General features: G+C 48.4%; 1 protein-coding gene across 3 annotated transcripts in view; it reads right to left on the bottom strand.

Annotated features, from left to right (window-relative positions):
• ZNRF2 (zinc and ring finger 2) overlaps positions 1-11,912 on the bottom strand; it is a 50,881-nt gene extending 38,969 nt beyond the window's left edge. For all 3 annotated transcript variants that reach the window (XR_008462229.1, XM_054161062.1, XM_054161063.1), the window contains exon 1: positions 11,282-11,912. Coding sequence is in view for 2 of the 3 variants with exons in the window: in XM_054161062.1 (XP_054017037.1) it covers positions 11,282-11,744 (463 nt within the window). In the remaining variant the exon portion in view is untranslated. The remainder of the gene's footprint in view (positions 1-11,281) is intronic.
• Between the last annotated feature and the right edge of the window lie 730 nt (positions 11,913-12,642).

Below are 12,642 nucleotides of genomic sequence, written 5' to 3'. Positions count from 1 at the left end.
GGTGAAAATGCAAGAAGAAACAAGGTACTGACTTGAAGCTTTTCTTCCTCTCCTATTTCTGTATGAAATTTCACATCTGGCAGGGCATGACAAGTGTGTCATTGTGTGAACTGACAAACCTGGAAGGCATAACTCAAAACTGAGTGAGTTAGAGTTCAGTGTGTTGACATATAGGTGACAGGCTTTGCTGCCATGTGCTCAATGTCCAGCAGATGTAACTGGTTAGGACTTTGAGGAAGCAAGTTCAACCAGTTTTAACTTGTGTACCCTTCAAAATACTGCTAACAGAAAGGGAAACTTACACTGCAATTTTCAAGTTTGGAGAAGTGAAAGCTAGAAAGACTGGAGACAAGAAAATACCTAAAAATAGATACCCTAAAATAAAGAATGCCCTGAAAATTGCTTGTTTGATACAGAACTCATTAAGTGTCTCTGTGTGTTTCTCTTAAGCATTCCTCCTCCATTAACACATCAACTATTGCTACAAGAATGAAGATAATCAAGTTAAAATGCAAACTGAACATAATACCCACAATTGTGTCTTTCTAGGAAAAAGAAAAATGTCTCAAACTGAAACACAGGAGAGGCTCTACAACACACCTGCACACACAGCTCTGATCTGCCACAAGACGACAGCTTGAGAGGCTGGAAAACACCTGGACCAGCATACCTCTCCATGCATCCCACTAAGGAAGACCACCATAAGAAGTGCCCCCAATTCATACAGACATCACCCCCTCTTCTCTCTTACTTACAAATTTGGCCTCCCTTTCAAGAGACATCCTTTGAGGTTAACATTTCCTAGGGTGCTTTTGTTTTTCATCCATTCTAATGGTGCCCCTTTGTGAGTTGTGTCAGGCCAGCCACTTTTTGAATACAAACATCTGCTCCCCACTTGCACCACACACACCACATGATTTGTGTTAGCCTCCCTGTTGCTGTTTGCAGCAGAACTAGCCCCACATTTGCAAGGAACATTTCCTCCACTCCTTAGCTGCATGCTGTTGCTGGATCTGGGTCTTAGCAAGTGCAGGAAAATCAAGGTTTATTATGTTAGCAATGAAACCTCTGTGTCCGCCAAGCTGGAAGATTATTTCAGTACTGTATTTCACTTCAGAAACATTTTAAACATTGGCTTTCCACATCCATAGTTACAAAGAAGTAGCACAGTATCATAGAACTGTTTTGGTTGGAAAAGACCTTCAAGATCATCCAGTCCAACCATTCTCTTACTCCGGCAAGTGTGGGGCTAAACCACATCTCTCAGCACCACATTTCTGCCTGTTGGAAACATCATCCATCTTTGAAAATCCTGTCAGTTACAAAGCACACAAATACAGGGATAGGAGACACTCAGACATAAAGCAGACCAAGGCTGAGCTGTAGCAAACATACACCACTGTGCAGTTAGCTTTCGTTCTAACTCAGCTCTTCAGAAGCAAGCCGATGGCTGCACACTTCTCATGCAGCACCCAAATGTCAGGACAGCTGGGTTAGAGGTTCAAAGGCTGCTTATTTGACAGCACACAGCCCCTCTGCAGACATTAATTTTATGTCTTCATTCATATGTTGCTCTAGATCATTTCAGGGGAGGCCACAAAGATGATCCAAGCACTGGAGCACCTCTGCTATGAGGACAGGCTGAGGGAGCTGGGGTGGTTCAGCCCGGAGAAGAGAAGACTCCAGGGGGGACCTTAGAGCTGCCTTCCAATAGCTGAAGGGATCCTACAGGAAGGCTGCAGAGGGACTTCTCCTGAGGGTGTCTAGTTACAGGACAAGGGGGAATGGTTTGAAGCTGAGGGAGAGCAAGGTCAGATTGGATCTGAGGAAGAAGTTCTTCAGTACAAGGATGGTGAGACTCTGGAATAGGCTGCCCAGGGAGGTTGTGGATGCCTCCTCCCTGAGGGTTTTCAAGGCCAGGTTGGATGAGGCCTTGAGCAGCTGAGTCTAGTTGAGAGGTGTCCCTGCCCATGGGGGCGAAGTTGGAGCAGATGAGCTCTGAGGTCCCTTCTGTGCTTCTCTGATTGTGATTCAACACTCCGGACAGAGTTCAACTATTTGGGACAGAGTTTAACCTCGTTTCATGGATAGGTCTACTTTCAGCTTTTCAACACATTAGTGGAAAGAGTGGGATGTGTAAAACTAAAACTCAGGGCACAGTGGCAATGATGGCATTAAGTATCTCAGAAGACCAAAATGTGCAAAGGGGTGAAAATGACAGAACCAAAGACAATCAGCATTATAGAAAGAATCATAGAATAATTTGAGTTGGAAAGGACCAAGGCTCCTTTTCAGGGAACCATCTGGAATCCTTAGCAGGGAAACAGTTTCTTTTCTGAAAGAACTTCACCACATTGGTCCAGATTTCATTACACAAGACTTCTTTTTAAAATTCTCCAAACACTCTCTGCTCAGGCAATCTGCAGCAAGTACTTCCAAGCAGACCCTTCTTATAGGGAACATGGAAAGCTTTACCCACTTTACATTTCCTCCACAAAGGCCACATCTGTTCATGTACACCATGGGAGCTTTTATTTCAGCAGGACAGAAGAACTGCAGTCATGCTACACTCACAGCAATTCAGCAAGAGCCTTTCCTTCAATTTTGTGTCTAATTCAAAACTGGGACAGAGAAATCTGTGTTTTACCAAGATATGTGTCCCTCCCCTTTTTGCATTGACTCCCAGTAATTAAAAAAAGGCAATTGCCTTAACTATATTTCAACTCAAGCAAAGGTCTATACACCTATACCTTATAAAAATAAACATGATGGCATTCAACAAATCAAAGTGCCAGGTGCTGCACTTTGGCCACAACAACCCCATGCAGAGCTACAGGCTGGGGTCGGAGTGGCTGGAGAGCTGCCAGACAGAGAGGGACCTGGGGGTGCTGATTGACAGCTGCCTAAACATGAGCCAGCAGTGTGCCCAGGTGGCCAAGAAGGCCAATGGCATCCTGGCCTGAATCAAGAATAGTGCGGCCAGCAGGAGCAGGGAAGTCATTCTGCCCCTGTACTCTGCACTGGTTAGGCCACACCTTGAGTACTGTGTCCAGTTCTGGGCCCCTCAGTTTAAGAAGGACATCGAGACACTTGAACATGTCCAGAGAAGGGCAACAAGGCTGGGGAGAGGCCTTGAACACAGCCCTGTGAGGAAAGGCTGAGGGAGCTGGGGTTGTTTAGCCTGGAGAAGAGGAGGCTCAGGGGAGACCTCATTGCTCTCTACAACTACCTGAAAGGTGGTTGTAGCCAGGAAGGGGTTGGTCTCTTCTCTCAGGCAACCAGCACCAGAACAAGGGGACACATTCTCAAGATGCACCAGAGGAAGTTTAGGCTTGAGGTGAGGAGAAAGTTCTTCACTGAGAGAGTCGTTCACCATTGGAATGGGCTGCCTAGGGAGGTGGTGGAGTCACTGTCCCTGGAGGTGTTCAATAGGGGATTGGATGTGGCACTTGGTGCCATGGTTTAGTCATGAGGTCTGTGGTGACAGGTTGGACTTGATGATCTTTGAGGTCTCTTCCAACCTTGGTGATACTGTGTGATATTGTAAAGCTCCATTTTTTCCCCAAAGAATTGCCTATGTTCATGAATGTAGGTGACTCTTGCAGTGTGTGACTTGATCACTGGTTTAATCCTACACAAACCCTTCTTTTAAAAGGATATTGAAGTTTTTAGTAAAGAAGTCCCCTCCCTATAAGCATTCAAAGTCATGTTGGACAGGGCTCTGAGCAACACGATCTGGTGGAAGGTGTCCTTGCCCACGGTAGCAGAGGGTGGAACTAGATGATCTTTAAGGCCCATTCCAACCCAAACCATTCAAATGAATCTATGCTTAGGCAACCTGCTAGTGCTGCCATTTACAATAAATAAATGAATAATGTAGTGCTGCTGCTACTTCAGATGCTCAACTAACCCATCATAGCCAAAACTCCACCTTCAATGTTTAAAGCCATCATGAAATTACAGCATAAATCAATCTGACATGGGGACTAATTATGGCAGCCTGACTAGGATGTGTTTTTGAAGACCATTTGTTTTAAAAGCCATTTGCAGCTCAAATGTTGCTAAATAATTGTTTTCTATAAACGCCACTTTGTATGGAAAGCCAAATAAATTCTAACAGCTCATTTTTTCCTGCCGTTGTTCTTAGGTGAATTTATTATAAGTTACTAGAAGCCGTGCAAAGTGCGTGCCAGAGGAGAACTGGGTATTTATAGCATACTAAGTCAGTCGGCAAACACAAGCTACTAAAAATACCCACAGTGGTATGCAGCACACCCACCCTTTGGGGACTGCTCCCAGCCTGCGGTGGTCTGTTTTTCAGGCACAGCAGATGAAGCAGCAGCAAACACCCAGGTAGGTCAGTTCCTAAAGATGAGTAACAAGGGTCTAATTCCACACAGCACCTCGTGCTGTTTGGCAGGCAGTCTGGCATCCCAAGATTGTCCTCTCTTCCCAAGTCAATTCTACCCAATCTCCACACAGAAAAAAGCAGCTTGTCCTGAGTGAAAGTGAGAAGCAGCCTTGTTCTTGCTGTGCCTTACCCTCCCGTTTCTGCAAGCGTTAGGATTTTGAAGCCTACCAAACAACAGACATCAAAGAGCTCTGGATGCACACCAAGACACCCTTATGGAAGTCCTAATGATCATTTAGAAGGATTAAAAAAACTGTCCTTGGGAACACAGGCACTTGTTTAAGAAATAAGTAATCAGAGGGGAGACCGCAAATTACACTTTCCCACTTTCCTGGATGCTTAAGAAGTGCTCTTCTGGTTTTCCTCATGGAATAGTGGGGTAGATAAAAGTTGTTTTCTTTTGATTGATAAGATACATGTCTCTAAAGATATGCTGCAAAGGAAACTCGGTGCCCTCCAAGATTTCTCACTGCTGCTTCTCACAGGTTAAAAACATCTGCAAGAGCAACATGTTCTATTAACACAGTAAATTAACCCCACCTGTAGAAATGACCATACCTCTCTGCTGAAACTAAATAAACCATTAATGAGCAATAGACACACTGCAGAAAGAGTGCAAAAATCACAGGAATTTGGTTCACATATCTGCAAAACAGCAGACAAAACCTACCCAAAAATTCAAAACAAAAGGCTAAGAGGGTAGATGGAGAACACTTACAGGATGAAGTTTTCCATGAGCATCTGGCAAGAAGAGGAGAGAACTTACCCAAACAGATGGGTAAGTAATGTGTCTTCAAAATAGTTCTGATTTCCTAACAGTGACAAAAGGCTTGCTTTATGAGACAAAGAAATTACCAGAAATTAGTCTGGAATTGAAGACCATGGAGCCTCTGGAATGGGTCGCCCAGGGAGATTGTGGATGCCTCCCTCCCTGGGGATGTTCAAGGCCAGGATGGATGAGGCCTGGAGGAAACAAGTTTAGCTGAAAGGTGTCTCTGCCTATGGCAGGGAGGTTGGAGCAGATGATCTCTAAGGTCCCTTTCAATCCAAGCCATTCTATGATTGATTGATTGTACCTGGGAGGTTGTTGGAGACTAGTCTGAAGCTAGGTGAGAGAAGATGAGGAGAAGCACACTGTCAAGATATCAGGGTTGGGGAGGTATTCAGAAGACATCAAAGAGGAAGGCCTTTGTTTGAACTGGCACTGCAAAGGCTCAACCAGGTATTGTTGCAGGGCTGATAGCCAAAAGTAATATTTATATATGCCATTACACTTGGGCTGCTTCCTTCTCTTCACAACTTTAGTTACACTGTTCCCCTAAATGCAGTGCTCCCATTTTTTTTTATTTGGCTTCTCCTACCTGCTTCTGTCTACCAGGCAGGACAAGGAAAAGAAACCCTTCAAAGATCCTCTATCACTCACCTCAGTGTTCACTGCAGCGCCCCAAGCCACTCATCACCTCAGAGATCTATCTCCAACTGAAGGAAACGAGACAGGGGTCCCAGGGCCTTCACTACCAGAAGACCTAAACAGTTCTTTTAGCTCATTTGTCCAAACACTTAACATTTGAGAATAAAGCACTCTCCTGACTGAGCCGGGGCAGGTGGGTTGTGGTCTTGGACTTTCTGCTACTTTTTCCTGTCCTCTGCCTTAGGACAGTTTACAGTAACACATTTCCAAAACATCCTCTGCCTGAATTCAGAGGCTGCAAAAGTCACTCTTCTCTCACTTTGGAGTCAATTCGTTGGTCTACCTGATGAGAAAATGAGGTGCACATCTACCTCACCCCAGTCTGTGGTTGCGATGTCTCTGCATGCACACACATTCGTATTTCTCTCAGCTATCAGAGTGGTTTCCATTTTAACCTTCCACAATCAGCTGATTCCAGCAAGCCTCCCTGTTATACCTCTCCTTTTTCCAAAGTGGGCAAATACAGATATGACTGAGGTTCACTGGTACAGCCAAGTGAGCAGACAAATCCAAACACCAGGGCAGAGACGGCCTCAGCTTTCATTGTTCTGCACCTTGTAACATCTATGAACCGCTACAGCAAAACTACCTGAAAATGCCCACAGGCTTGTTTGTGTTCACAACAGCTAACAGCAGTGCCAGCACACCTCAGAGACAGGGCAGGATTTGCATACAGAAGGTATCACTTTTATTAGACTGAACTCTTACACTCCTTCCTAATTCTCAAAGAGGTACATCTAAAAACCTTCTTTTCCAAGGCTTCACATCATTTTTCTACGGATAGCTGCTTCCCACAATCCAACAAGTAATTCAGATTACAACCCAAAGCTTTCCTGAACTTTCTTCTATGGAATGCAGAATTCTATAGAATGAAGAATGACAGTGAGGGTGGTGAGGCACTGGAACAGGTTGCCCAGGGACATCATGGATGCCCCCTCCCTGCAGGTTTTCAAGGCAAGCTGGGTGAGGCCTTGAGCAAACTGGGCCAGTGGAAGGTGTCCCTGCCCACAGCATGGGGGTTAAAAATAGATGATCTTTAAGGACCCTTCCAACCTAAACCATTCCATGAATCTATGAATTTTCTCATTACTTTCACCAGCTATTACTACAAACCACTGCTACTCTAACAGACCTACAAGGTTTCACCCATTCTATGCTATGGATGTTCAGTAGCTGGCCATAAATCCTGCACTGTTAAAGTCCTTCATTAAAAAAGCCTGATCATTATTTGACTTGAAAAGAATGTTCTCCTAATTAAGTTCTTCTCCTGATGAAGTTGAAAAGACACAACTTCATCCTCAAATTATTGATCCATGTCTTGAAAGCTGTCAACAGTTGTATCTAACAACACCAAGAGTTTAAAAATCTGTCCACAAATACATCCTATCAAATTGTATTTGATGGTATAGAACAGGAGACTTTGTGTAATACTTTGTATGGTCTCTGGTCAATGAGCTTGGATGAAGACGACTCAAAATGTAACATTTCTGCTATCTTCAGCTGAATTTTTACACATTCTTCCCCAACAGACATTTCAAGAAAACTAAAACTTAAAAGCTTCATTCTTGTCTTTCAACAATATTCACAGGAAGAGATTTAAATTTGAATACACAGAATGGCTCAGGTTGGAAGAGACCGCAGAGCTATGGGCAGGGACACCTCTCAGCTAGACTCAGCTGCTCAAGGCCTCATCCAACCTGGCCTTCAACACCCCCAGGGAGGAGGCAGCCACAACCTTCCTGGGCAGCCTATTCCAGATTCTCCCCAGCCATGTACTGAAGAACTTCTTCCTCAGATCCAGTCTAACCCTGCTCTCCCTTGGCTTCAAACCATTCCCCCTGGTCCTATTGCCAGACACCCTCAGGAGAAGTCCCTCTCCAACCTTCCTGTAGGATCCCTTCAGTTATTGGAAGAGCCTTCTGTTCTGTGGACTGAACAACCCCAGCTCCCTCAAGAGTGTCATAGCAGTGGTGTTCCAGCCCTTGGATCATCTTTGTGGCCCTCCTCTGGACTCCCTCCAACAGCTTTGTGTCCCTCTTATGATGGGAACAGCAGAGGTGGGTTCTGAGGAGCTGTCAACATTTTAAAGTGACAGAAGCAACGCATCAGCAGTTACCCAAAGCAAAACAAATTCTAAAAGCTGGCCCATTTCCAGCTGAACCAACTGCTGCAAACCCAAGCTATACCATACCTGTAGCAGCAACTTCGCTGCAAGCACCAACAGGCTGGGAAAGCATTCTTACTGCCTAAAAACACAGAGGAAAAGCTGTGGATCTCAGGACCAACTCTTCTACAGGTTGCTCTTAAAAGAAAAATACTGACTTTGGGGCTGGAGAGAAGGGAAGTCTCATTCACTGAGGAACAGAGCAGGAAACTGCTGCTCAGGATTCCCACTAACAGCATCATCACCTTCAAGGAAGCTGGAAGCACTTGAACATCAGATGCAGGTTTGGCCTCTGCATCTAGAGTGCTGCAAGATCTTAGGGAAACTGGGTCTTGCTCAGCTCTAAGCCTCTTTGCAGGCATACTGGCAGCAGAGAGTTAAACACAGGTACATTTCTCTTGTTGCCAGACCAACCATTTAGCGACCTGAACTCTCCCCAGAGGAGACAGGAGGTCATACAGCAGTATTTGCTCCCTTGCACTTTGATCACAAAGGTGCCCCCGGCTGAGGTCAGAGCCTGACAGCCGGGAAAAGCTACTGTGACTGCCGCTCCCCTGCCAGGCACCCAGAGAGAACTGATCACACTTTCCTGTCCATTACCATGCAGAACACAAGACTGTACCTCCTGGCTCAAAGGGCACATTACCAAGTACAGTAGGGATGTAAGCATGTTACAGGAAGGAGTTAATATTTATACATGTGCAAAGCTGCTCAGTCAAAATGACAATACTGTACTTCACTAATAGCAAATTAATTACAGTCATTTAACAAACGCAACACCCACATGTCACTGATTGATGAAGAGAAGCAGCATGCATAACAAACAAATAGCTGCAGATTTGGTTCAGCTTGTGGAAGCTATTCTTTTTCTTCTTTTTCATTTTAGTTTTCATACAACTGCTATGCTAATCCTCAAAGTCTATTTCTTTAGTTTTCAAGAGACAAAGAAACAATACGGCTAATTTGCAAGTTACAAAACAAGGGAGGGGACTTCAAGCAGGCTTAGGATACATAAGATAAATACCAGATACCACACCTAGACAAGCTTGAGCTAGTTACCATCGGCACAAAAACAATGCTTCAAGTTATTTTTCACCATGCTGATGCTTCTGATGTATGATCTCCAGTGGGGCTACTCATTGCAAGCATCTAGTTATGACATGGAGTCAAGAAAACACAAGGCAAGCAACCAAGGATGCTGAGAATCAATGTTATGTGGTAGAATGTATCACTTACACCAGAGAATATTTAAATTGAAAACCCCAATGTTTCAAGTGAGGCCTTGCTCACAGGTGGTGCAGTCTTATCATTAAACAGTTATTTAACCTGATAAGAAACACCAAGATTTGTAGAAAAGGCAAGTAGATTCCTAACCACCTTGTGATCACATAAGGACAGTGTATCTTGAAACTTGCTACCCAACCCCTAACATATGGCATTCCTTATTTATTAGTCAGCAGTCGAGCAGAGTGTACCACTCCTGGTGCTTTGCCTCAATGGGAAAAGCATCGAGCTTTGCACCATTGCAGCCTACATCCCCTTTAGCATGCCAGTTTCAGAAATCTGCAAAAGACAAAACATGGTATGGTACAGCAATTAAGAGATTACTACATGCCACAGAAATTCAGAGCTCTTCTGAAGAGACCTTCCTGCAGCTGAATAAAGTTTCCTAGGTTATTGATCCTGATCACAGCATTTACATTTAATCCAGTCTCTCCTGGAAGCAAAGCAGGTTGCAAGACAACATTTAAGCAAGGAGGAAAAAAAGAAAAAGAATGTTTTACCTTTGAGCAACACCTGGCTACATGCTTTAATGACTGCCTTGTGCCTAGCATGAACCACATAGAACTCAGTGGCAGGGCATCCTTCCATCACTAAAAGAAATGCAGGCACCTTCTTCCCCCACAAACCACCTTGATAACGCAACAAGCATGCTCACAACAAAGCCTTGCTACCGAGCAGCCTGCTACTGTGAGAACAGTTGTGTGTTCTTTCCTAAGGGCAAATATGCTTTCATTAGAATAGGGGTTGACAGCTTTCTGTTAATGTTCAGCCACTGTGCTGGGAGGAGGCAGTTTCAGATCTAGGAAGTAACAGCTCTGCTCTCTTCAGGTCAACACACCAACATGGGACAGAAGTCTTGGGACTCTAGAAGGGTTGAGCTGAAAAAAGCTCTTCTTTGGCTAAAACCAGACTGCTTTACAGAAAAGAAGAAAATTCAACCTGCTATAACGAGCATTCACAAACACGTTAACTAGAGCACAGAAAGGCGGGAACTTGACATTAGCATTCTCCTTCCCCAAAGACACCTTCTGGAAAGCTGGTTAGTGTTTAGACAGGTATTACAATTATCTATTCAAAAAGTCACCTTGCACTTTAACATTTGACTTGCATGAAGACCTTTAGAATAAGCAGTACAGAAAGGAGTCAGCAACTCTGAAAGCAGCTGGCAACTTATAGGGTATCTTTACTTACAGGCAGTAAAACACAAGTCTTACATCAGTCCTACTCATCTCAAAACCACGGGAAAAAGCAAACAAACCAAAACCTATGACAACTTGTTCCATGCCTAATACGCCTCTGAAAGGGCCTCAGCTTCCTCGGTAATTTCAAAGGTTAGGAACGTTTCTCCTGCCTCAAGAACACATGAGGCTGTCCCCAAGACTACAAGGTGCCGGTGCTGCAAGCTATCCAGCTCGTCTCATCTCCTCAGAGGAAACAAAACAAAGAAACATAATTTAGCTTCCATTTGCCTGAATCGACTTTCAGAACTGAGAATCCAAGAACTCAGAAAGAGGAACAAGCATGGGCCACACGTTAGTCAGCACCTGAAGAGGGGCTCGGTCCTATTTTAGAATAAACGGCAGAGACACATGATCCAATTAAACTCTAATCATGTAAGTAGCAGGCAGGAGTATTTACACAGGCAGCGATTACAGCTCTTAGAGCCTGCAGCCGCCGGCGGGAGCCCGCACCGCTTCTCCTCAGCTATCCCGACGGCCCAGCCGCGGGGTCTGTGCCATTTCAGCCCCCGCCTTCCACAGCTCCCGTACCGAACAATGGGAGACAGTGGCCCGGCTCCAACCCCTGCTTCCTCTGCTATCCCTGTAGCGATGGCTCATGCCTCGCTCCACCTTAGACCGAGAGCCGCAGCAGAAACCCCCTAAGGATCCTCCACCCAGTCCGGACCCATAGCCCCGGGAGAGGCCGCGCCCGCTCCCTAGCCGACCCTTACCTCCGAACAGGTGCGGCGAGAGGTGGGCGGGCAGCGAGCCGATCACCAGCCGGGGCCCTCCGGAGGAGCCGCCGCCGCCCCCCGCGGGCCGCTCCCGGCCGCCCTCCTCTGGGGTGCTGCTGACTGAGTCCTGCGAGCCGTAAGGGCCGCTGCTGTGAGGGATGTTGAAGGCGGACTGCGCGGCCCGGGCACCAGGGGCGGCGGCCCCCCCTAAGGACCGGCTCCGGGTGGCCGTTCCCGCGGCACTCCCCGCCGCCGCTGCTGCTCCTGCAGCCGCCGCACCGCCGGGAGCGGCATGAGGCGCCGCCGCCAGGTGCGAGTACCGCCCGCCGGCGCCCGCTGAGCGCCCGCCGGTCCCGTTAGCGCCGCCGCTGCTGCTGCTACTGGAGGAAGGTAGATCCCCACCCGAGTACGCCCGGGTGCGGCCGTTGGCGGCGGTGGGGCTGCTCTGCTTCGCGCCCATGGTCCCGGTGCCGGCCGGCGCTGCCCGGTGCCCTTCGCCGCCGCCTTCCCCGCGGCGGCCGGGAGCGGTGGGAGTCCGGCCCCGGCGGGGGCGATCCGAGGTGCGAGTCGCGCGGGGGAGGCAAGAGAGGACGCGCCGGAGCAGGGGAACGGGTCCCCTGGTGGGTGGGTGTCGCGAGGGAAGAACCTCCCGTTGGGAGCCGGCTCAGCTGGCGGCCCCGGCGCGGCCGCTACCCGCGGGTCTGAAGCGCCGCCGTAAGCTGCTCGGGACGGTGCTGGCTCCCGCCGCGTGGCCGCTCGGCTCCGCCGCCGCTGCTGCCGCTTCTGCCGCCGCCGCGCCCGTCGCCGCCATCCTGCTCCTCCGCCGCCGCCGCTGAGCCCTGTGGGGGGCGACGGCGGCAGCAGCGCTGCCGAGGCCGTTCGCTCGCCCGCGGCGCGCCGTGCCTGTGTCGAGGGAGGCGGGAGGGGGCGGCCACCCCGGCGCAGCCGCTCCTCTACAATGTCGCCATACTGGGGGCGGCACCAGCAGGCGGGATGCGGAACGGTTACGGCGGCAAGGGCTGCTGCCTCTCCTTCCACCACCACTCCCTCCCCTCTTCCCGCGGCGAGCCGAGCCCGCTGCCCCGCCCCGTTCCGTCCCGTTTCCTCACGCAAGGTGCGGGGCAGCGCCAGGTGGGCGGGCGCTGGGCGAAGCTGCCGCGGCCATCTCCCGCGGAAGGGGGATTCTTCGTGACGGGGCTGCTCGGAGTGTGGGGCTGAGGCGGGAAGTGCCGGGGGACACGGACGCTCACACGCGGGAGCGGGGTGGTGCCAGCCGCCTGCGGCGCATCCCGCGGGGTACCGGAGCTGCAGCCCTGGCCAGCCGTCCTGCAGGCCGGGCCGGGCTGGGATGGGCTGGG

The sequence above is a fragment of the Dryobates pubescens genome, chromosome 4 (assembly GCF_014839835.1).
Source record: "Dryobates pubescens isolate bDryPub1 chromosome 4, bDryPub1.pri, whole genome shotgun sequence".
Taxonomy (NCBI): Eukaryota; Metazoa; Chordata; class Aves; order Piciformes; family Picidae; genus Dryobates; species Dryobates pubescens.
The sequence above is the reverse complement of the archived record's forward strand: the minus strand, read 5'-3'. Positions and strand labels throughout refer to the sequence as shown.